Genomic DNA, 27370 nt, shown 5'->3' on the forward strand with positions numbered 1-27370 from the left:
CTTGTCAAATAAGTCAGCTTGTGCTCTTAGAGAATATAGAGACAAATGTAAGAAAGCTAAACAGTGTGTAAAACTAGCTAAACAAAAGTCATGGGAGGACTTTGGCAAGAATATAGAAAATAAATATCAAGAAGGTAGCAAAATATTCTGGAGGTTGTTGAAGAAGCTTAAGAATGGAGGAAAGAGTGCTGTAAAAGGAGTCAGAGATGATAAAGGTGACATGAAAACAGGAGAAAAAGATATCCTTGAAGTTTGGAGTAATTACTTTGAAAAACTGCTAAATGAAACAAGCAGTGATGACAGCATAGTGATAAAGAACACTGACTAGGCATGCAGTCAGGAATTCATAACCATACTTGAAGTAGAAAAAGCCATCGAAGGCTTGAAATGTGGCAAGGCAGCAGAGGTAGATGATATTCGACCAGAAATTCTGAAGTATGGTGGTATAAGAGTCTTACATTGGTTGCACTGCATAGTTCAGAAAGCCTGGACAGAGGGAGCAATTCCCGATGATTGGAGTAGAGCTCTCATAGTACCCATATATAAAAAGGGAAATAAAACTGAATGTGAGAATTACAGAGGTATTTCCCTACTGAGTGTTCCTGGCAAGATCTATGCAAATATACTTGAGAAACGGTTGAGAAGAATTGTGGAAGAAAAGCTTGGTGAAGAACAAGCTGGATTCAAACCAAATAGTGGCTGTCAGGATCAGATCTTCACTTTACGACAAATAGTCGAGAAAGCATGGGAATATAACAAAGATCTGTATTTAAGTTTTGTCGATATGGAAAAGGCATATGACAAGGTGCCAGGAGAGAAGCTATTCAATATGCTGCATTTATATGGTGTCAATGGGACATTATATCAAGCAATACATAGTCTTTATTTGAGTTGTAAGTCAGCATTTAGAATTGAAGGGTGTACAGGAAGATGGTTTAATGTTAAATCTGGTGTGAGACAAGGATGTACATTATCCCCTCTGTTATTCATTATCTATATGGATCACATTATGAAGGAAAGTGGTATTAAACATGATATCAAAATTGGAGATGCTAATGTCATCTCTTTGCTTTATGCGGATGATGTTATACTTCTAAATAAATCCGCTACAAGTCTGCAAGATTCTCTGACTAAATTGAATAGCTGTTGTAATAGATATGGTATGAAGGTCAGCAATAAAAAGGCAAAGACAATGAAAATAGGCAGAATCATTGAAAATGTCAATTGTGTTGTGAATGGGGAACCTGTGGATCAAGTAAAACATTTCAGCTACTTAGGCACGATTTTTAGTGAAGATGGTAAATTAAATATAGAAATAGACAACAGAATCAGCAAAGCTGGTATGGTAGGAAGTCAATTGAATAAATTCATATAGAATAAGAGAGAAATTGGTCGGGACACTAAATTAGCCTTGTACAAGACAGTGTTCAAACCAGTTTTAACTTATGGATCTGAGAGTTGGGTCAGGAGTAAAACACTTGACCAAAGACTAGAGAAGACTGCAGAGAGAGAGTCCTGAGAAAGATTAGGGGCATAAACAGATGACATCAATGGAAATATCATATTAAAAACGAGAATATTAGGAAAAAACTTGACATTGTCAACATCCAGGAATGCATTAGCAGAGCTAATCTCTGGTGGTATGGTCACTTAAACAGAATGGGTGAAGAAAGATTAGCAAAACAAGTGTTCTCTGCCAGGTTGGCAGCAGAACGACCCAACGGAAGACCAAGATATAGGTGGATTGATACGGTACAAAGAACCTTAGACGATAGAAATATAAGATCTTCTTGACAAGTAACAGACTGATTTGGAGGACAGTTGTAGACAGGAAGTTGGTAATGATGTAAATTTTTTATGTAGTACTATCATATCCTGTACACCCCTTGTGGGTACATGTCACGAATTTGATGATGATATAGGGTTGGTGAGATGGATAGATGGCTGGTTGTTGGAGAGATATCACAGAGTAGTTTATTCAGAAGTAGAATCCAAAAGATGGCCTGTGACTAGTTGTGTTGCCTCAGGGTTCTGTTCTTGGACCACTGCTGTTTAATTTGTTCATTAATGATATAGGGAAGGATCTAAGAGGAACGGTTCATTTGTTCACTGATGATGCAAAGTTGGGTAAGGCAATAGTGAATACAGAAGATGTCAAAATCTTGCAGGATGATTTTGATAGTTTGGAGTTCTGGGCTAAGGAGAATGGATGTCAGTTTAATGTGACAAAATGTAAGGTTATGCATTGTGGGATGAAAAGATTAGCAGCAGTATACCACATTGATGGAACTGTACTTCAGGAGATTGATGAGGCCAGTGACTTGGGAGTGTTGGTGAATAGGAAGATGAAGTTTAGGGGGCACATTGCAAAAGTTGCTAAATCAGCTCATTCACTCACTTGGTTGTTGAAAAATACTTTGACGAGCAGAGACAAGCAAGTTATTGTTCCTCTGTACAGAGCCTTGATAAAACCTCATCTCGACTACTGTGCCCAGATTTGGTCACCTAGGTTTCTTCTTGATGGAGAGGAGGTGGAGAGGATCCAGAGGTGAGTGACCAAGATGATAGCAGGTCTATGGAATGAATCTTATGAGAACAGGTTGAAGATCTGTGGATTGCAGAAATTGGTTGATAGGAGGAAAAGGGGAGATATGATTGAGACATGCAAATTGCTAAAGGGTTTCTATAGGATTAATTCAGAGGATATTTTTGAGATCAGGACTGGTGGTGGGAGAACTAGGGGACACCTATGGAAGCTGGGGAAGAGTGTGGTTAGCAAGGGTGTTAGAGCTGGGTTCTTTACTTTTAGAGTGGTAAATGAGTTGAATAAGCTGCCAGAGTCTGTTGTCGGTGCTATGACAGTGAATGAGTTCAAGGCAAGGTATGATAGATACTGTGAGAATGTCAAATAGTTGTGTGGATATGATTTTTAGGGCCTCCCTCGATGAGTCTAAGGACTCCCTGGAGTCGCCAGTAATAATAATAATACATCCATATGGATCACGATATAAAGGAAAGTGGTATTTAACCTGATCACAAATTTGGTGATGTTAGTTTCGGAATTTGATACCTGTTGTTGCTGTTAACAGACTATGTCCATGCTCTTTTTAAATAGCATTTTTATTACTGAAATTTATGAAATTCCTGAATCCATATTGTTTGATACTTCGAATTTATCTCTTTCTGAGCTGTGCTCCCCTTTCAGTTCTCCAGCTTTTATTTCTCAGCGTTCTCCATTGCCAGTACAGATGCTATGTGAACATTGTGCATATTGCGTCAGTCATGTATGGGTTCATTGCGCTATGTTTTTTCACTGTCAACAGCAACATGTGTCTTTATCCAGAGGTAAATATCTTCTGAAAACTTTACTGAAATATTATTACTACCAACCTTCTTTAGTGTTTTCTTGCTTTATGCATATAAAAATCTTCACACTGGAAGAAAATTTGCTTTGATTTTAAATTTGCTGTGCTCCAGTTTCAAAAAAGATGTTTGCTAACAGTACATATACTCTTCATAATTAACATTTTCATCATTCTCAACCAAAATATTATTTACGATTATTTATAACATAAATATACTTCCCAATAAATATTAGTAATTCACGAAATGTGTATTTTACTTGAATAGGTGTTCAAGAAATACATTCCTCTTATGGATTTAGTTAGAGGTAGCTTTTTTTTTTTTTTTTTTAAATCTAATACATCTGGGTTTCCTCTAAAATAGTTCATTCTTCATATATATGCAGTTGACAGCTTGGTATTGATACTTCCATGCTTATCACTAAATAAACTCAGAGCAGACCAGATGAACAGAATTTACAAAATGGAGTGAAATTTACTAATAGTGAAAGATATGTAAACTTCAAAATAATTAAATTTTTAAGAGTTGGGAAGAAAGATTAATTGTAAAAAAATAAATTAACAAAATGGAATAGTTAGAACTTAAATTCAAATAAAAGTTAAATGACATTTGTTATCTAGAATGTATTAATCACTGAAATGCAGTGCTTTTAGCATAAGTGAATTACAAATCAGTTTTGTGCTAATCATGGTACACTGCTTACTTATGCACTGAGAAGAGCAGAACTACTGACATCAATCTTAATTTTGAAGCTTAGTTATTGCAAGTGTTGTCTTTTCATCAAAGAGATGTTCAGCTAGAAAATAAATTAAAGAATAACATACTACTTTACACCAATTTACGACACACTTCGAATTATAAACTACATTGATCTTTGTAAGAGTATTTCTAAAACTGAATTCAGAAATACTCTTTCTCTTTCTTTTTGCTAAGCTTATCACTTTGCATCAAATATTCATACATGAATTTCTGATGTAAAGTTTATGCATGAGTTTATAAAATTTATGCATGAGAAAACCTCAGGTTTTCTCATGTATAAACTTCATAAAGCAAACATTTTATTTTTGTTAGTCATAAATGTTTCATGATTATCTATATTCTTTCAGTAAGTACTAAAATTTCATAATGAAGAATTTATGGAGAGACAATATAAGTGTTAGAATAACTACTTTACTTAACATTAAGAAAGTAACAATCGGCATTTCGACCTAATACTTGTATAGCAACCAGAACAACCCCAGACAGAAGAATTCTCAATATGAGAGGACTTGAGAAATTGTTTAATGCAGTTCTGTTTAATTTTATTTATTTTTTCTCACCAGAGGTCAGGCTAGGATAAATGATTAACAAACATTTAGATTCATCTTGCCTTTGTATATTGGAGTGTCATGTAGCTTGTATCCTGTATATATGTATTTTCTTGATAATGATCTCAATACAGAGGCTGAAATGTTGATTGTTACTTTCTTAATGTTAACTAAAGTAATTTATTCTAACACGTGTATTGTGTCTCCATAAATTCTTCACTACCTTAAAAGAAAGTACTAAAATTTGTTTATTTTAGCTGGTTGGGACTTTGTGGAAGCTGTTTCTCGTTTCAATAATAATATTTCATATAGTGGATTACTCCATGCTATTACGCAAGATGTGAGTATAAGTTCATCTCTCTTTTCAAGTATACTGATAGTGAAATATTAATTGCAGATTTGTAGACTAGATGATTTTGTTAATTAAATATGCAGCCTTAATTATTTTTGTTGTACTAATTCAGGTTTCAAGTTTGCAGTAATTTTTTGTGTGTGTGTGTGTGTATATATATATATATATAATCCCCACATAATATATTTCATAATAACATATGTTCTATATAACTAATTACTCCTTGCCACTACAAGATGTAAGTCCATATCTCTTTTCAGTTGTCAAGATCACTGATAGATATTAACTGAAGATTTTATAAATTTGATATTTAGATTTTGTTGATAATAAAACATGCAGCCTTAGTTATTATTATTGTGCTAATTTACTCTACAAGTTTTACAGCTGCATCAAAAAAGTAGTGTGTGATTAGGAAGAAAGGAATTTTTTGATATTTCTTGATCAGTTGTTAGTATAGTCATTTGAGAAAATTGCATGAGAAAGGTTGTGCCAAAGAACAGTGGTGGATGCTTGCCTTGGTTAGCTTGAGTCAGCATATCTCTGCTCTACAACCAACAGATCATCGGTTCAAATTCGACAACAAGCATAGATGTTTGTGAATGCCTTTAGGTGTGAGATGAATTTTGTCACCCATTGTGACAAAATTCATTCTCACACCTACCATACCCTTATTGGAGGCCTGAGGTGGCTTGAAAAAGAACTTATATTTCATCTCTGAGCAGGTTTCCAGATTATATATATTTTATATATATATATAATCTGAATATAAACTAGATTTTCTATATATATATATATATGTGTGTGTGTGTGTGTGTGTGTGTGTGTGTGTGTGTTAAAGATACCAAGAAATTTTATACTTGGTATCTTTAACATATGTTACATTCAAGGTAAAAAAAACTTTCTGCATATATTTATATTATTATTATTACGGGCGACTCCAGGGAGTCCTTAGACTCATTGAGGGAGGCTCTAAACATCATGTCCACACAACTATACGACATTCTCACATTATCTATCATACCTTGCCTTGAACTCACTCACTCACCATCATAGCACCGACAACAGACTCTGGCAGCTTATTCCACTCATTTACCACTCTAAAAGTAAAGAACCCAGCTCTAACACCCTTGTTAACCATACTCTTTCCCAGCTTCCATAGGTGCCCCCTAGTTCTCCCACCACCAGTCCTGATCTCAAAAATATCCTCTGAATTAATTCTATAGAAACCCTTTAGCAATTTGCATGTCTCAATCATATCTCCCCTTTTCCGCCAATCAACTAATTTCTGAAACCCACAGATCTTCAACCTGTTCTCATAAGGTTCATTCCATAGACTTGCTATCATCTTGGTCACTCGCCTCTGGATCCTCTCCACCAAGAAGAAACCTAGGTGACCAAATCTGGGCACAGTAGTCGAGATGAGGTCTTATCAAGGTTCGGTACAGAGGAACAATAACTTGCTTGTCTCTACTCGTCAAAGTATTTTTCAACAACCAAGTGAGTGAATGAGCTGATTTAGCCACTTTTGCATTGTGCCCCCTAAACTTCATCTCCCTATCCACCAACACTCCCAAGTCCCTGGCCTCATCAATCTCCTGGAGTACAGTTCCACCAATGTGGTATACTGCTGCTAATCTTTTCATCCCAAAATGCATAACCTTACATTTTGTCACATTAAATTGACACCCATTCTCCTTAGCCCAGAACTCCAATCTGTCCAAGTCTTCCTGCAAGATTTTGACATCTTCTGCATTCACTATTGCCCTACCCAACTTTGCATCATCAGTGAACAAATGAACCGTTCCTCTTAGATCCTTCCCTATATTGTTAATGAACAAATTAAACAGCAGTGGTCCAAGAACAGAACCCTGCGGCACACCACTAGTCACCGGCCATCTTTTGGACTCTACTCCTGAATAAACTACTCTCTGATATCTGTCCATCAACCACTCACCTATCCATCTCACCAGCCCTATATCCATTCCCATATGTTGTAGTTTACGGATTAGAATTCCATGTGGTATTATCCTGTCAAATGCTTTAGCCAGGTTCAGCAGTATCACGTTAAACCCATTACCCTTATACAGTTCAGCCGTCACTGTGTTATAAAACTTGAGCAAGTTACTGAGGCATGATCTACCCTTCATAAAGCCATGCTGTCTCCTGTACAGTATCTCATTTTCATCAATCCATTGCTGTATTTTTCCCTTGACTACTTTCATCAAGACCTTGACGATGACTCCTGATATGCTGATCGGTCGGTAATTTGCAACAGTAGTCTTGAATCCTCCTTTATGCAGTGGAACTATTTTCCCCTCTTTCCAAACCTTCGGGACTAAACCAGACCCAAGACTCAGATTAAACAACCTGGTCAATTGCACTGATAATTCTTTAGCAACTTCACGTAAGACCCATGCCGGTATACCATCCAATCCCACAGATGTATTCACATTAAGGTTCTGTAATAGACTATTCACCTCCACTTCATTCATCACAATTCCCGTATAAACTAATGGTTCCTTCATTTTTTGCACTGTCACCACCTGGATGATATACTCTTGCAAAGTGCTCGCTCAGTAATTCTGCTAAAACAACTGATTCAGTGGCCTCCTTACCATCGTCATTCCTTAAAATCATTTTACCATGTACAGTTTTTTTTTTTTTTTTTTTTGCTTGCAGCATACTGAAAGAACTGTTTGGGATTCTCTTTAGCTTGCATAGCTAGTTTCCTTTCATAATCTGCTTTTGCTTTTTTTTTACCACATCATTACCTTCTGGCTTGCACTTAATACCGTTTGTGTGCCTGCAGGTCACCTCTTTCTTTAAATTCCCTCCACAGTTGTTTCTTTTTTCGCAGCTCAAATTTAATGGTGTTATTCATCCATTTAACCCCTACTTGTTTTACTATTCGGACCCTAGGTATACAATCAGCCATAACCTCCTGTAAATGCTCCTTGACCACTTCCCATGCTCTATCGGCATCCAGCCCTTGCAGTTTTACATGCCATGGCACTGATCCAAGCAATCTCCTAAGCTTGTCATACTTGCCAGCACAGTAATTCCACGTATACCCTGTCTTAATTAAAAATTCCACACCTTTAGCCACCTCCCAGGTCAAGACCTTATGATCACTCTCACCAATAGGTGGTAACATGGTCATATTCTTTACAGTCAAATTCTCAGATGCTATTACCAGGTCAAGCACTCTCACACCCCTAGTATTTTCAATTACATGAGGTCTCAGATAGTTATCCATTAATGATTGAATAAAATCCATTTCCTTCTCACATGTGTCCTCTCCTCCTAATCAGTGTCCTCTCCTCCTACATCAATTTGTTTATGCCTACTATCTCACCCATCTATTCCATCACCTGGTCTATAGCAAGACGCAACTGTATATTTTGTTCTGCCAGTCTCAATCTCACACCAAATACCGTCAAATGAGCTCTTTTTACTATCCTGCGATACAACTTCAATTCTCCTTGCCTGCAGTTCATCAGCTGTCATCATTAACACTCCTTCCCCCCATTTTATTCTCTCTGTCCCTTCTAAACACGCTATAACCTTCACATTCTATCCCACTAAGTATATCATCTTCTGTCAGCCATGTTTCACTAATGCCAATAACCTGTGGCCAGGAAGAGCCAATCAAGGCCAAAAATTCTTCCTTCTTGTTCCTAATACTCCTGGCATTAGTATACATGAAATGCAGAGGTCCCTTTGTCCCATCCCTATCTTGATGCGTTATTCTAACTATCCCATTCAGATTTCTTGTCCTTAGTACTGGCTCGGGTACGTTATATACATTCTTACACTCAACTGTCTCACTGATTTTCGTATATCCACCCCCCCCCCCCTCCTTGGTAGTTCGTTTCCCTGGTTCTGCACATCCATTTTCACTTCATTCAGCAACACTTTTTCCAGTCTCTGCACACCAAATCCAATCAAATGCAGGCCATCCATCTGGTATAAATCCTTTCGCCCATCAAACTCATTCCACACTTTCACGAATTCCACGCCACACCGTCTGCATAACCTGCACATAAAGTCATTTGTGATTATGACCCTCCTTCTAAACTCCTTTCTGTCATACCGTGGCAACATACTCACCATCTTAACTCTGTCACTCCTTTCTTTCATTACCTTTAACAATACTTTCAAGTCCTCTCTCATCAAAAATTTATTTCCTTTCAATTCATTCGTACCTGCCACAACTATCAATTCTTTCTCCCTCTGTTTTTGTGCTCTAATACTCTCACTTACATTCATAAACTTTGCACCTGGTAAGTACGATTTAGTTAAACACCCATCTATCACTCCTCTTAATAACGAGTCACCATACAACACTCTTTCCTTCATTTCAGAAACTCTCCCACTCTTACGTTTATTTTTCCTTTTAAACACTTGTTTATTTCCATTAGCCAAGGCACTCTGGAAAGAGTTTTGTAGGTGCTCTAATTGCTGCTGTGCATTTGGTATCACTACATGCAACCTAGCGATCTCACTCCCTACAAATAATTCCTCATTTTTTTCATCATTTAAACCATTTTCTTTCTCTGTGTAGTTGCTTTTACTCTCTCTTTGATCCCCGCTCTCATTGACATCTTGTACAACATTGCAGTTCCTATCAAGCCACTATTTTCACTCACATTCTGGCTTTCTTCAACCATAACTATCTCACGACCTGATACATACTTCAATTCCTCACTTTGCTTACACTTTCTGCACATTCTCCTACCACTATCACTTTCCATCCAAACTCCAGCCTCATTCGGGAATGCATATACCTACACACATCACATTGGACAAACTCCCTCACATTACAGTTTTTGAACAAAGTCGTCGTATTTTGGACGCCATTATCTTATGTCGCATTGGTGCCATGAGCTATTTTATGAAACGTATCATTAAAATACTAAATTAAATAAAATGGGATTCACACCAAAATCACACAGACACAACAAGCTACCAAAATTAGACAATATTACGTTATGATTTAAACCAATATTCCAATTTTCACTCAAAATTATACTTAGCTTTCTGGAGCTCTCTGAAAACACTACATACCGTGTAGTCCTCAAGTGGCAAAGTCCATATTAGAATTTTAATGACTAGAACCACCAAGATAAGACAAAAACTTTAATTAGAACACAACTAGTTCATTGGAATGCTGACTTCTTCAGGTGTGTATACTAGCAAAAGAAACTGGAAAACTAGCAAGATAAAAAATGAACTTCTTATATAAACAAGTTAGGAACAACAACAGTCAAGTTTGAACTGGCGTCTTCATGGCAGGTCTAGCGTGAGGCATTAGTGAGTGGGAACTATCTCGAAAACGCCAAAACTGAATTACTGCGTTGTGTGAATCAGGTAAGCTATAACTTAAATTACTGTTCATGTGTGAGGGGTCCATAACTATTTCTTTGATTCTAAGATGAGTCTTTCTAGTTCATCAGGACATTTATGGATATTTGTAGTAAGATTCCAGTGTATCTGGTGTTGACACTCTTCTAAATTAGAGTTGGCAGAGAAAAGGACATGACTGGAGAGGGTGCATGCACAGGTTCTGTTGTAAGAGATATCACATTGATGCTCTTCAAGTTGTTGTGAGATAGATGTAGTAAGAAATAGTTCTGGATCCCTCACACATGAATGGTTATTTAAGTTATAGCTTATCTGATTCACACAGCGCAGTAATTCAGTTTAGGCATTCTCGAGATAGTTCCCACTCACTAACGCTTCATGCTAGACCTGCTATGTGTACGCCAGTTCAAAGTTGACTGTTGTTCCTGACTTGTTTGTACAAGAAGTTCATTTTTTATCTTGCTAGTTTTCCAGTTTTTTGTGATAGTATGTACACCTGAAGAAGTGGGCATTCCGATGAAACTAGTTGTGTTCTAATTAAAGTTTTTGTCTCATCTCAGTGGTTCTAGTCAGTAAAATTCTAATAATATAAAAATCTCTACAATCCGAGTAAATACCCTTACACACACACACACACACACACACACACACACACACACACATACACACAAGAAAGACCCCCCCCCCCCCAATTGGATAAATAAGTTTGAAGCTGAACTTTGTGGATATTTGTCAGCTTATATTCTTATATATTGAAAATGGAGGAATTTTGGAGGAATGGAGGTGATGCCCAGTTAGTTGCAGCAAGGGTCATGAAAATTCATATAGAAAATGCATAATGTGTATTCAAAATGATAGTAGTAATAATAATAATAATATTATTATTATAAAAGACTCATTGAGGGAGGACACCTACTCTACATCTCTTGTACTGTAGGTGTTTGTGATGTACAGCGGTTTTCAAATTGGAAACAATCACCATTTAGTCTTGAGCAGGAAATAAAATTGAATTTCATATTGAAAAGATGAACATCTAAGAAAGTTTTAAAGTGAATAAAAGTTGAGCAGCTCTCAGATGTGAATTGTAGACTAAAATGCACAAACATGATTGAAGAAAAAAGTGAAATAGTTTGAGAACAGGAACCAAACCTCTGAGATTCGTGGCAAGCCCTGAAGAAAACACTAATTGATTAAGCCAGAGAGGCATGTGGTGAGGTTGTCTGTAAGGATAGAAAAATCAGAACTCCATGGTGGACACAGGAAGTTAAAGAGGCAGTGAAGGAAAAGAAGAAAGCATATCAAATGTTCCTGGCAAATATGTCAGCTTGTGCTCTTAGAAAATACATAGACAAATGTAAGAAAGCTAAACACCGTCAGTAAACTGTCTACTAGCTAAACAGAAATCATGGAAATACTTTGGCAAGAACATAGAAATTAAATATCAAGAAGTGGCAAGATATTCTCGAGATTGTTGAAGAAGCTCAGAAATGGAGAAAGAGTGTAAAAGGAATTAGAGGTGATAAAAGTGACATGAAAAACGGAAAAATAGATATCCTTGAAGTATGGAGTAATTACTTCCAAAAATTGCTAAATGAAACAATGAGTGATGGCACAGTGATTAAAAAAAACGCTCAACAGGCATGCGGTCAGGAATAAATATCCATACTTGAAGTAGAACAAGCCATCAAAAGCCTGCAATGTGGAGAAGCATCAGGAGTAGATGATGTTCAACTAGCAATGCTCAAGTATGGAGGTATAAAAGTCTTACAGTGGCTTGGATCCTACTTGTTCTTAATTTATACTTTGGATCCGACATGTTAGTCACTATGATGTTCTTAAACAAAATTATAAGTTGCTAGTTGATTTCTAATTCAATATAGAGAAAATTTATATTTATAGACTGTGCCACTCTATATCTGAATTAGTTCAAGAATTGAAGAAAAACCAACTCACAACTATCCTCTTTTATGTGATGTTATTATATATACTGGCCAAGTATATTTAACTTACTTAATTTTCCCGCTTTGGTTCGAATATTTTATGAATGGTGCAGTAAAAGAGATTCAGGCAAAATACAACTTTTCATTAACAAAACAAACATTTAATTTTAAAATAATAAATTTTACACTTAACTTCAAATCAGTAATTAAGATATCACAATCACTTCAGCTTCTCTGATAAGTACCATCAAACTCTGACAAGATAAATCTGTTATCTCTATATCGCAGTCTTTTCATAGTTCCTTTAGTTCCAAATACAATAAAAATTGCAGTAATACCTCTTCATAAACAGACACTTTTAATTTTACGATTCTTTTAATTCTCCGCGATAGTTACTGTTAACATCAGGGAATTCTAAGATGAAACTCACACACTTCTCTGAACAGAAATGTACAAGTTGGAATAATCTTACCGTTAATCTTCTTCCTTCATCAACATACACACAAACACTTTTTATAACTGTAAACACTTTTAACAATAAACAGCACTCATTAAAATAAATCTTCTAGCATTAACTGAATTAATTTACGGGCACAATACATATAATCAGATGTTCTTGTATGAAGCACTACTGATCACTCTTGAATTAGGGCAATACACAATAATTCTTTAACTTGAGGTTTTATATGTACAGATGTTCATTCCTCCGGCATTCAAATAATTCTTTAGGCACTATAATTCTAAACACCGCTATCATTAAACACAACCCTGTTGCCTCTATTTATTCTCTAGTTACTTCTTACTATGCTTCACGTTTCAGTGTGTCCTTGAAAGGTCGGCCCTGAAAATAAATCTCAACTAAAATATCGCTAGTCATTCAGTAGTCACTCAGCTATCTTTCGTTGCTTTATTTGTTATTCAGAAACTTATTAGCTAACTGCTTCTCAACTTGTAGACTTTATTTAGTTGCTTGAGGGACTTTCCGACTCGCTATTATCGCACTGTGATTGCCGAATGCCCGATTCCCACCTGATGCCAATCTCTCTCTAATAAATCTCTAATCTCCTAATTAATTAATAATTCCAGCGTTCGTCGCTTATATATCTGTTTTTCTCACCTAAATTCTTCTCGTGATCTCTTTAACTCATTCCTTTTCAGTAAACTTTCAGCTTTCTCCCCACATTCTGTTCCAAAAACGTGCTCGTTCACTTACATACGTTTCCATGACAACAAAACAAAATATAATAAAATTGAGCTATTACATAACGTTAAACTTTACAAACAGGAATACATAAGGAATATTTACATTTCAAATAATACGCAGTTAATTTATCAAATACAAATTCTTATAATATTAACATAGTAATAAATAAAATAGCTTAATAATATTTTATCACAGAGTTTTTCTACTATTAATACATACATTCTTGATTAAATAATTAAATATTAAATAAAGTTAAAGGTAGTTATATGAATATTAATTCGTAAAATAAGTTGTTTACATTAAATAATATTTACAAGTCTAGCCTTTGTGATGGAATATCATGTTGGATTCTGAAGCAAATAATAATTACTCTAATCTCTACATAATCAGAATCTAACAGTTGCACTGTATAGTTCAAAAGGCCTGGACAGAAGGACGAATTCCAGATGATTGGAGTAGAGCTCTCATAGTACCCATATATAAAAAGGGAAATAAAACTGTATGTGAAAATTACAGAGGTATTTCTCTACTGAGTGCTCCTGCTAAAATATATGTAAGTATACTTAAGAAACTGTTGAGAAGGATTGTGGAAGAGAAGCTTGGTGATGAACAAGCTGTATTCAGGCCAAATGGAGACTGTCAGGATCAGATTTTCACTTTAAGACAGATAGTTGTTAAATCATGGGAATATAACAAAGATCTGTATTTAAGTTTTGTAGATCTGTCTACAAAGACATATGACAAGGTGCCAAAAGAGAAGCTATTCAAAACGCTACAGTTTTTATCAAGGCATTATATCAGGCAGTACTTAGTCTTTATTTGAGTTATAAGTCAGCAGTTAGAATTGAAGAAAGTACAGGAAGAGGATTTAATGTTAAATCTCATGTCAGACAAGGATGTGCATTGTCCCCTTTTCCTCTGTTATTCATGATCTATATGAATTGCATTATGAAGGAGAGGGGTATTAAACCTGACATCAAAATTGGAGATGTTAATCTCAGCTCTTTACTTTTTACGGAAGATGTTATACTTATAAATAAATCTGCTACAAGTTTGCAAGATTCCCTGGCTAAATTGAATAACTGTTATAATATATATGGTATGAAAGGCAGCATTAACAAGACAAAGATAATGAAAATAGGCAGAAGCATTGAAAATATCAACTGCATTGTGAATGGAGAAACTATAGAACAAGTAAAACATTTCAGCTACTTATGCACGATTTTTAGTGAAGATGTAAATTAAATATGGAAATAGACAACAGAATCAACAAAGCTGGTATGGTAGGAAGTCAACTGAATACATTTATATGGAATAAGAGAGAAATTAGTCGGAACACTAAATTAGCTGTATACAAGACACTGTTCAAGCCAATTTTAACTTATGGATTTGAGAGCTAGGTTAGAAGTAAAACACTTGACCAAAGACTATAGACCGCAAATATGAGAATCTTCCTGAGAAAGATTAGGGGCATAAACAGATGGCATTAATGGCAATATCATATTAAAAAACGAGAATATTAGGAAAGAACTTGACATTGTCAGCATGCAGGAATGTGTTAGCAGAGCTAATCTCAGGTGGTTTGGTTACTTAAACAGAATGGGAGAGGAAAGATTATCAAAAGAAGTGTTCTTTGCCCAGTTGGCAGGAAAAAGACCCAGAGGAAGACCAAGATATAGGTGGATTGATACAGTAAAAAGTGTCTTAGAAATATAAGATCTGATAATGTTGGAGTCTTGACAGGTAACAGACTGATTTGGAGGAAAATAGTAGATAGGAAGTTGGTAATGATGTAAATTTTCATGTAGTACTCTCATATCCTGTACACCCCTTGAGGATATATGTCAGGAATTTGATGATTATTAAAGCTCTGATTGTAGTTAGCTGCTATTCTTCTACTGAGAAATCAGGAGAGAAAGAGTGCTTTAATAATTAGCTACACAACATACTCAGTAGTGTTAAAAAAATAACTCATTGTCTATAGCAAAAAAAAAAAAAACATCTGAGTTAAGTAATTGGTCATAACATATAGCCTCTCCTAGCCATGGATTGACAGACAAGGCCTGGGAAATTACTTGAGAATGGTCTTCGAACCTATTATTTTATATACAGGTAATTCTTTATACATGGGGATTGTGTTCTCAAAAATCGCTGCATATCCATGGTACTATGTACCCAAAGTTCATACAGTGGAAACCTGTTGGACTTTGTCCATGCTACACCAAGTGCAGTTGACTTGATAATCCACCTATTCTTTTATGATATATTATGTCTTATTATTTGACATATGTCTATTATTATGTTCATGTATATTAAATATTAATGTGATGTAACTTTTCATGTGTGAGCCATATACTAAATAAATAAAATAATTCTGTTCTCCAGATTCTGATACTTTTGTGTTCGAAATTCCTATCTGGTAAGTGGCTTGAGACAAAAGCTCTATCTTCATACATTCCTACAATGAAGCCCACGGCACTTGTGTAACAATCATTAACAGTACTAGGTGTGACTTTGAAGAAAGAGTAAATGTAGAAACTGTCTTGTTCTAATGGTAGTTGTGCTTTCTGGTTGCTTGCAAAAGCTGTTGAGCAAAATCTGTGTCCATCTGTACCATCTGTCTCTCTCTGCCATCAGTCACACCACTTGTTATGCCTTCTTGAATTCATTCATACTATCTGCACTTGCAATCTCCAAAGGCAAACCTTTCTGGTCATGCACTGCTTTGTTATAATCTCTTGGTTGTTCTTATTTAATTTGTTTGCTTATCCTTTATTATATAGAGATCTATGTGTAGCCGCTTAGATTGTCACGTGCGCGAATTAAATTAACAAAGGGATTATCTCTGAGTAGAGCCAATTCCTTAGTTGCAAAAATCTGGAGTTACCTCCTCTTAAGGTCCTGGGAAAGTTTATTTGTTCCGCTGCACCACCCAGAGGCCTTAGATTGGAAAACTTCTCAGTCAAGGAGTGAACTCTCAGACAGGCACTTGATTAATTGTTCCACATATATACCTAGTTTCCAAATATCAATACCTTCTGTATTTAACCTTATTTTCAGTTGTGGTCTTAACTAAACAATTAACCTCCACTTGGATCCGAATTTTTATGAGTGGTGCATTGGATTCATTAAATCAGGCAACTAATTAGGTAAAAGCACAAGGGTTTATTAAGAAAATTCATATTATACATTTCAGCAAAATATTTACCCAATTAAGCTAATGTATTCCGAGGCTAGAGAAATTAACATGTAATAAACTGTAATCTATACAGTAAGACCTTATCAGGAAACATTACTATCAAACTTTAGTGGTTAGCCCTTTCAATTCCTCATCATCATCATCATCAAATTCCTGCCATGTACCCTCAAGGGGTGTACAGGATATGACAGTACTACATGAAAAAATTACATCATTACTAACTTCCTATCTACAATTTTCCTCCAAATCAGTCTGTTACTTGTCAAGACTCCAACATTATCAGATCTTATATTTCTATCGTCTAAGGCACTTTGTACCGTATCAATCCACCTATATCTTGGTCTTCCTCTGGGTCGTTTTCCTGCCAACCTGGCAGAGAACACTTGTTTTGCTAATCTTTCCTCTCCCATTCTATTTAAGTGACCATACCATCTGAGATTAGCTCTGCTAACGCATTCCTGGATGCTGACAATGTCAAGTTCTTTCCTAATATCCTCATTTTTAATATGATATTGCCATTGATGCCATCTATTCACGCCTCTAATCTTTCTCAGGACTCTCATATCTGCGGTCTCTAGTCTTTGGTCAAGTGTTTTACTTCTGACCCAGCTCTCAGATCCATAAGTTAAAATTGGTTTGAACACAGTCTTGTATACAGCTAATTTAGTGTTCCGACTAATTTCTTTCTTATTCCATATGAATTTATTCAATTGACTTCCCACGATACCAGCTTTGCTGATTCTGTTGTCTATTTCTATATTTAGTTTACCATCTTCAGTAAAAATTGTGCCTAAGTAACTGAAATGTTTTACTTGTTCCACAGGTTCTCCATTCACAACACAGTTGACATTTTCAATGATTCTGCCTATTTTCATTGTCTTTGTCTTTTTATTGCTGACCTTCATACCATATCTATTACAACAGCTATTCAATTTAGTCAGAGAATCTTGCAGACTTGTAGCGGATTTATTTAGAAGTATAACATCATCCGCATAAAGCAAAGAGCTAACATTAACATCTCCAATTTTGATATCAGGTTTAATACCACATTCCTTCATAATGTGATCCATATAGATAATGAATAACAGAGGGGATAATGTACATCCTTGTCTCACGCCAGATTTAACATTAAACCATCTTCCTGTACTTCCTTCAATTCTAACTGCTGAATCACAACTCAAATAAAGACTAAGTATTGCTTGATATAATGCTCCATTGACACCATATAACTGCAGCGTATTGAATAGCTTCTCTCTTGGCACCTTGTCATATGCCTTTTCCAAATCGACAAAACTTAAATACAGATCTTTGTTATATTCCCATGCTTTCTCGACTATTTGTCGTAAAGTGAAGATCTGATCCTGACAGCCTCTATTTGGCCTGAATCCAGCTTGTTCTTCACCAAGCTTTTCTTCCACAATTCTTCTCAACCGTTTCTCAAGTATACTTGCATAGATCTTGCCAGGAACACTCAATAGGGAAATACCTCTGTAATTCTCACATTCAGTTTTATTTCCCTTTTTATATATGGGTACTATGAGAGCTCTACTCCAATCATCGGGAATTCGTCCCTCTGTCCAGGCTTTCTGAACTATGCAGTGCAGCCACTGTAAGACTCTTATACCACCATACTTCAGCATTTCTGGTCGAATATCATCTACTCCTGCTGCCTTTCCACATTTCAAGCCTTTGATGGCTTTTTCTACTTCAAGTATGGATATGTATTCCTGACTGCATGTCTGATCAGTGTTTTTTATCACTGTGCTGTCATCACTGCTTGTTTCATTTAGCAGTTTTTCAAAGTATTACTCCATACTTCAAGGATATCTTTTTCTCCTGTTTTCATTTCACCTTTATCATCTCTAATTCCTTTTACAGCACTCTTTCCTCCATTCCTAAGCTTCTTCAACAACCTCCAGAATATTTTGCCACCTTCTTGATATTTATTTTCTATATTCTTGCCAAAGTCCTCCCATGACTTTTGTTTAGCTAGTTTTACACACTGTTTAGCTTTCTTACATTTGTCTCTGTATTCTGTAAGAGTAAAAGCTGACTTATTTGCCAGGAACTTTTGATATGTTTTCTTCTTTTCCTTCACTGCCTCTTTAACTTCCTGTGTCCACCAGGGAGTTCTGATTTTTTTATCTTTGCACACAACCTCACCACATGCCTCTCTGGCAGAATCAATCAATGTTTCCTTCAGAGTTTGCCACTGAATCTCCAAGGTTTGATTCCTGTTCTCAAACTCTTTCATTTTCTTTTCAATAATATTTCTGTATTTTAGTCTACAGTTTACATCTGAGAGCTGCTCAACTTTTATTCGCTTTAAAACTTTCTTGCATGTTATTCTTTTCAATATGAAATTCAATTTTATCCTGCTCAAGACTAAATAGTGATCGCTTCCAATTTCAAATCCTCTGTACACTCTAGTGTCCTGCACCAGGGAGAAAACATCACTTTCAACAATAACATAGTCAATGAGACTTTTCTTATTCCTAGCCTCTTCTCTCCATGTGAATTTGTGCACATTTTTATGTTGGAACATGGTGTTAGTAATAACCAGTCCATGTCCTGAGCAGAAATCCAACAGATATTTGCCATTATTATTAGCTTTGCTCTTTTCTCCAAATTTTCCCAAAATATTTTTGTATGTCTCACAATCATTTCCTACTCTACTATTTAGATCCCCAACAAGGACCAACTTTTCCTTTTTCATTGTGTCAGTTGCTTTTTCTAAAGCCTCAAAAAATTCCTCCACTTCTACCTTAGTAGAACCTTCTGTGGGACCATAGGCACAAATAAGTCTCATTGTCCAGTTCCCCATTCTCATATTTGCCCACATTACTCTACTTGAGACTGACTGCCATTCAAGAAGATTAGCCTCGTATTTTGTGTTGAATACTATGGCTACTCCTTCTTTTCCTTGATTGTTATTGCCTGAATATAACATTTTGTATTTATTGCTCAGAAAGATCTCACCAGTTTTGGTCTTTTTTGTTTCAGTCACCCCTATTATGTCGATCTGGTACTTATCTAATTCCTCAGCTAGCTCCATTTCTTTGCCATTCAGGCTTCTTACGTTGATAGTACCGATCTTTAACTCTGGTGATGTTGAGTTGGGGTTTGTTTTCAGATTTGTTCCAGTAGCTGACTTTTCGCTGTTCGCCCTGGTTCCCTGGCGAAAACAACGGGGGCCTTGTTTAACCGGGCGACGCCCCAGCCGGCATGAAATTTTGTCATGTTGTACCATCATTTTTTATTTTGGTTTAACCAATAAGAATACAATTTGGTCGGCTAAATCCCAAATTGCCAGCCCATCCTCGTTCGTTCAGTATCAAAGTAGATAGCCAACAGGGTGCACCACGAGAAGGTGAGGATTGGACATTAGGTCAGAAGCCTTGGTCGGTTCTCCGCATTCCTTTAAAGGCTATGTGGAGGTCTCCTCTCAGTTATACAGCTTCTTTCAATTCCTTTATCTACAATTTCCTTAAGGCATTAGTTTAATTATCTGTGCTTATGATTATGCTATAACACGTCAAACTTAATTAACATTTACAATATACACTGAAACACATTACTAGATCTGAAGCATTCATCCTTTTGAATATATATTACAGTCCTGCCTATAAATGAACTAGAGTTCTATTTATGAGTGTCCTTGTTCTCTAACACACAACGATTCTTCTTTCTATACAAAAATAACTTAAGGTTTGTACATTACCAGATCCGTGATTTCATCAAGCTTTTCTCTCAACCTTTAATTTCTTGTCTTCAGTATATTAACTCTTTGTCTGGACTGTTGATTCTCCTGGGCCTGGCTTGGATCTCGGTATAATGATTTTCCCTCTCTGGTGTAGATGGGAATAGTTCAGCCTAGGTTGGTCCACATGGTACTGCACATCGATCAGTTTACGCAGGCTTTCTCAGCACGCTGACGAAACTGCACTCATTTAGCTCACTACTTCTCCATCTGTACACCGCTACGTTGAACCTTTCATCCGCTCGTCATCGTGAATGACTTGTGTAGCAACCCTTGAATGATGGGTGCCTATGTCGTACCCAAGAACAAGAGCAAAAAGAGCAAGAGAGGTTTTGCTGGGTGGTCCCAGCTCTTATATCTCTACCCTAATGGCACCCCTTTTGCATCATGTATTTCCATGCGGTACTGAATTCTTCTGCACGCAGGTCCGCAGGTCTTGCCTATTTTAGCGTCTTCCGAGAACCCCACTCGCGCTCCGTGCGTATGTGACTGCTTTATAATATTTCTCTAATCCCGGTGTCTGGCTAGTGAACTTTGAACTTGTATTACTACTTGGCTACACATAATTTACAAAACTTTCTTCCATTGCTAATATACAAAATTAGGTAGTAATTTCATATAATAATAGTAATTTCTTCCATTGCTAATATACAAAGTTAGGTAGTAATTCATATATACATACTTATCAAAACTTGTCAAAATACGTTACTTTACAGATTTTTAAGTTATTCAAATTTTTACCTAGATACAAGCATATTTCCTTTGTGTTTTAAACTTGTTAAATCCTGAATGAGATAGTTCTTATTGAAATATCTTCATTCATGATTTAACAACTTCACGAGAGGAAAATATAGCTCTTGTACCTTTCATTCATTCTCAGCCACCATAGATGTCCTTTCCTCACCCTCCATGAAATGAAAAATCCCATCGACTGGTATATTTTATGACCCTTTCAGAAGTTTGTAGGTCTCTATTGTATCACCTTTCTTTCTCTTGAAATGCATCTGCAAATTCTCAATCAGTTCTCATAATCTGCATTCTACATTCCTGATATCCTCTTTAAGATTCCTTTGTATCTACTGTATCTACTTACTTACTGTCTCTTCCGTGTTTCCACAACAACCTTCAGGAGTCTCGGTTTCTTGTGTGGCTGGTGAGCTGTCTATAGATTTGTAATACAGAGTTAACCTTTATTGATGTTATTCATTTAGTTCTTCGTTTTCCTGTTTTCTTTTCTTCTAATCTTGCATACAGAGCGAGGTTGGGTATCCATTTTGGTGGTATTCTCTCGACATATCCATACAATTGAAATTGGTTTCTTTTGATCTTTTCTATTAATGAGTCTGTATATGGTTTCATTTGTTTTCTTTTCTGTCCATTTCGTTTTTTTTTTTTTTTTTTTTTTTTTTTTTTGAGACATTTCATCTCAAAAGCCTCCAGTTTTCGTATCTCTGTCTTCTTGAGTGTCTGAGTTTCTGAAGCATATAGCACTTGGATATTACAATTGCATTATATAATTTTATTTTTAGAGGTTTGGAGATTTTATTATTTTTCCAGATTTTGGCTAGCTTATTAAATGATGACCATGCATTCGATATTCTATGTTTAATAGTGATCATGGTATCTTAATGTTCTGTTATTACCTAAATAATTGAATTGTTTTACCTGTTCAATTGTTGATCCATTCAAGGAGAAGTTAACTTTTTCTTTATGTTTTCCAATTACCAAAATTTTTGTTTTGTTTGTATTTATGGTCATGCTGTATTCTTTAGCCATATTGTTTAGTTTGGTTATTAGGTTCACCATTTTTTCTTTTGTGTCCACTATCATTACGAAGTTATCTGCATATTTTGTTATTAAGGTTATGACCATTTAGGTTGACCTCCTTTTTCTTCTTCCAAGGCTTGGTTAACCATATCCTCTAGGTAGATGTTAAAAAGGTATCCTTTCCTTTAGTGTTATATGGTGATCAGCATTAATTTTACACAAATTATGAACTCCTGATAATTGTTCATGTAGCAACCCTTAATTTCCTGATGTTTCGATCTTCATATTAAGGTCATCATCTGGAGTATAGCTTCTCTCTCTATATATAGAGGGAGAGGAGAGACAAGCTAAATTACATTTTACACAGTATGCTGAAGAGACAATTATTTGATCAACAGTTATTCTACTGGCCTGACCTCTAGTGAAAATAAAATAAAATTACAATAAATAAATGAAATAAAATTAATTAACTACATCAAAGCTATCTGTATTCTGTTTAAGACAACATCAGAGAAACATTCTTTCATATAGATAGTTTTGTTACAGTAAAAATGATGTCCTAAATTAACATGACAATTGTTATATTGGGACTTTCATATATCCAGCACCTCGATCACACTGTTAATTTTACCTCCTGGAAAACAAACCTTGTGCATCTTCTCGTTCACCATACCTCTAATAATTGAATCCCCATACAATGTCGCTCGTGGGCCTTTCATACCTCTTTCAAACCAATCATTTTTACTCTTCCATACATATCTTGAATTTTCTTAATTTCGCTCCACATAAATTTTATCTATTGCTTCAACTTTCAAATCTTGTGTTGCATTTTTGCTCTCATTCACTCTCTCAATTTTATTGCCAGCTACACATGCTTGTTTGCTGTAAATGGCACTCTGTTTTTCAACTTCCTTTGCATTCATATCACTTTTCACCAGATTGCTTGTTCACTTTTTCAAAACTTTTTTTTTTTTTTACCATTCTTTTGCTGCTCTTTTACGCTGTCCCTTTTTTCTATCAGATGAGCACTCGTCTTCCTCATGACATTCTCATTACTAACACTTTCAGTTACTAATACGTTATCACTCATCAAGTCCTTATTCATATCGCACTTCACACATACCCTCCTTCCATCCTCTTAAATATCCATAATTTATCTACATAATCGAATGAATAGCATATCTTACATTTCACAAAATGACTGAAATCAAAATTAAATTCCTGCAAAGACCTTCCTACTGCCATCTTTCCTTCACCGGATTATAATACTAAGTTCTAAGTTTAACAATTTCATAAACAAACTTAAGCTAACAAGCCTGCACACTGGAAACACTGCAAGTACACAACTTTTACAGCAACTCTTACTCATAAACACACACTTTACAATTAATATTCCACAAAACTTATCTGAAACAGGAGCCTTCTTTACACAAACATTTCAACAAAATGCCTCCTACTGGAATTATGCTGCATGGAAGACCGATAATCTTAAATGTAAGTAATCCAGTGTCGATCCTACATTTCAAGGCATTACTAACTACATCAATCAACTTAAATGTGTTTTCCTCTGGGTCATTTTCCTTCCAAAATAAGGGTTTCATTTCAGAACACATGAAATCTATTGCCTAATCTGTTCTCTCCCAGTTCTGTTTAAATGACTTCAGATTAACTGTGCTCAGACGTTTTTGAATGCTAACAATGTAAAGATGCTTGGTAATATCTTCATTTTTGGTATGTTCTGCCACTGATCTTCCATTCATGTTGCACTTTAATGAAATAATTTACAGCACAATGAGAAATCATTAAACAAATTTAATAGATTTCAATATTTTGTTAGAAATACAATGTTAAAATTGTAATAACACACAAGAAACAATAAATGGAAGAAATTAGGTAGAATGAATAAAGACTCAAGTCCTGTGAGGAGGCACCCTCTATGGATGCTTGACTAGCCTTAGATGTTGGGCAGGAGGTCTAAGATGTGTAATGGTATGTGTGTGGTGGGGAGGGGCATCGTTGAGGCTACATTATGGTTTGGAGACTGGATGCTCTCTGTATGGGCAACATGTTCAAGAGTATTCTCTCACTGCATGTTCCTCTTCTCTCTTTTTTCTCTTTACCTTTTGTAATATTAAATATGAAACTAAGCATGAAGAAATGTAGTGTGTCTGCATTTAAACTAAAATATAAACCTTCTAAAATTCTTTAAAAAAATGTTTCATATTCACTTTACCAACATCCATGATGTCAATAATAACTTAAATGACATACATCACCACCTTCTGCCATTCAAACCTCATGTTCTGTTTCTGACAACCTGAAATTTCTGCTACCACAGCCCAACTTAACCGTTGAAAGTACATCCTGTGATTTCTTCCACCATAAGGAATGAAGAAATGCAGTGTTTTTGCCTTTGTACAAGATAATCCTTACCAAAGGATGTCTGATCTAGAATTTCACCTTTCTGACCTCCTGTAGCTGAAGATTTCTTTGCCACATATTATTTCATTCATCTGTTGCTTCTATTATTCTACTGTTTTTTGAAAATTATTCTGACCGCTTTTATTTCCTAGCTCTTCAAAGCTTGATTTCATTCAGTCCAAATTTCCACACAATGAAGTCATCTTTTTTGGCGATTTCAATGTTCTGAATTCTAACTGGCTCCCTTTTTTTTTCAATCATTAACCAAACTGGAAGAGAGGCAGAGATATTTGATGTAAGCAATGACTTAAAAACAGATAATCTCCCTGCCAGAATACCCAATAATTCTCTTTATGCACCCAAAACTCTAGATCTCTTCTTAACTATTTCTTTTTCCTTGTACTCTGTTCAGGTGACTGTTCCTTGTAAATCCAATCATGATCTCATCCAGTTTCATCTCTGGAATATCCTTCCTTCAACCATTGCACACTTAGACATTACAACAAAGCTGTTGAATGCAACTTTTGTCCATCTGTGCTACCTCCTATTTTTCACCCTAATAGTAGCATGTTATTATCACTAAAAGACAAGGCTGACATCCTGATTTCATTCTTCTCTTCCAAATCCTCTGTAGATGACTGTGGTAAATTATCTCCTCCTTCTTTGCCTAGAGCATTGCATCTTATGCCTTCTATGACCTTTTGTCAGAAAAAACATCAGAATTTCAAATAACTTTGATACCAACAAGGGAAGCCAATCCTGATGGAATCCTATCTATTGTGCTCAAGAGATGTGCTCCTGAAACTAACACCTGTTCTTTATCATCTGTACACTATAATGTATTCAGCTGGTGGAGGGCGTGAGCAGAGGAGTAGGTTCTTTGTATGGATGGGAGTGGTTGGTGAGTGAAATGCATTGCCTGAGTGTGTTGTGGGTGTAGACACATTGAATCAGTTTAAAGCACAGCTGGATGAGCATTGTGTGCAATAGTGTGTATCTCCCATAATGACCCTGACTTCATGGAGTCAGATGTTAATAATAATAATTGCACTTGTCATCTCCAAGGCTTTTGGTGGGGTCTGGCATCGAGGGCTTCACAAATTCTCCCAAATCATATGGACTGCTTTCACCTCTGTATAAAGGGATTGCCAGTTTTCTCTTGGATTGATCATGCTTATTTTATTTTTTTATAAATAAACATAACTGGCTGGTATGACTGCTTAAAAGATGCAAAAAACTTTGAGATTGGTGGGAGAGTTATTACCAGTTACCATGTCGGATTGGTCTGAATAAATTTTCTTGTGCTTACGTGTGTTTTTATAAACTTTAGCGTTAATTACTCCCATTCTGTTTAAATGTAGAGCTGAGCATCGAAACTGAATGGAAGATGAAAAATCAGCAACTGTTTAAAACAAAAAGTTAGGTGAAAGATACCAGAAGAAGACCGAGGTATAGATGGGTTGAAGCAGTTATGAAGTTTATGGAAGATAGAAATGTAAGAGCTAAACTAAATTCAGAAATCTCATAGAAGCAAACTAGTCTACAAATAGTAGACTAGTTTGGGAGAAAATTGATTGTAAACTACTCAAGCAATATTGTATTGCACTCATAATATTTATTACATCCTTTGAGTATACAGGAAATGATGATGATGGCAAATTAAGCTATACTTAACAAAAATTATATTCTTTAATATCTCCCATAATGCAAAGCATTATGGGAGATACTGAGACAAGGAGTGATGAGAGCTTGGTCCACCCTTGCTCGGAGTTGCCTGATGTTGCACCACCTTACCTCAGGCGTGAAGATATTTTCAAGCGAAAACTTTGTTTGCTTACACTTGGATAAAGGATTAAACTAAAATTATTATAGTCTAACCAAGTGCAAAATAAACTTCCAACATCTTTCTCTAAATCCAGTGTAATTCAGTAACAAGGTGGTACACCTGTTGGCAACTTGCATAGGTAAATATAACCTCTGCTATTGTTTCTGCCTTAGTATCTCCACATTTGAGTCTGCCTCCCATGCTGGATATATATGAGAGGCTCTGCTTGGGGTAGGTTTTTTGCCTGTCTCTGAGTAGAGCCACTGCTGAGATTATGGCTCTGTCTGTTGGTGGGGTGAGCCTGCCACTGGGTAGAGCCAACACTGAGAAGTTCTTCTTGGTGACAGGGTGAGCCTGGCACTGAGTGGAACAAAACTGAGTTGGGTGATCTTTTGGGATTGTCTAATTTTTAGAGAGGTCTTTACTTAAATCCACCTCAATAAAGGTTGAAACTGGTCTGGGTAGTGGCCCTTCCCTTAATGCATAGCAGTATACATCTCCACAAGGAGATGTGCTTTGCATTATGGGAGATACTGAGACAAGAAGTGATGAGAGCTTGGTCCACCTTTGCTTGGAGTTGCCTGGTGTTGCACCACCTTACCTCAGTCCTGAAGATATTTTCAGGCACAAACTTTATTTGATTATGCTTGGATAAAGGATTAAACTAAAATTATTAGTCTGACCAAGTGCAAAATAAACTTCCAAAATTATATTCTTGTTTTTAATTCTTTATGCCAGCATAAGTCAACCAGTTTGAATGTGAAGTATCTTCTCAATTAAATCACTTGTATTAGTCAGTTGATTTCACATTTAATTGCTCACCCATAATGTACATCACAATCACATTATATATGTTGCCATACTTATT

At 35.9% G+C, this 27370-nt stretch overlaps 1 protein-coding gene across 1 annotated transcript in view; it reads left to right on the forward strand.

The window, feature by feature from the left end:
- Positions 1-27370, forward strand: part of Rme-8 (receptor mediated endocytosis 8) — a 1025705-nt gene that overhangs the window by 141474 nt on the left and 856861 nt on the right. The window contains exon 12 of the mRNA XM_090414028.1: positions 4928-5010. Within this exon, the coding sequence (XP_090270154.1) occupies positions 4928-5010 (83 nt within the window). The remainder of the gene's footprint in view (positions 1-4927; positions 5011-27370) is intronic.

The sequence above is a fragment of the Typopeltis vanoorti genome, chromosome 2, assembly GCF_054136105.1.
Source record: "Typopeltis vanoorti isolate ZY-2024b chromosome 2, IOZ_Tvanoo_1.0, whole genome shotgun sequence".
NCBI classification, from domain to species: Eukaryota; Metazoa; Arthropoda; class Arachnida; order Uropygi; family Thelyphonidae; genus Typopeltis; species Typopeltis vanoorti.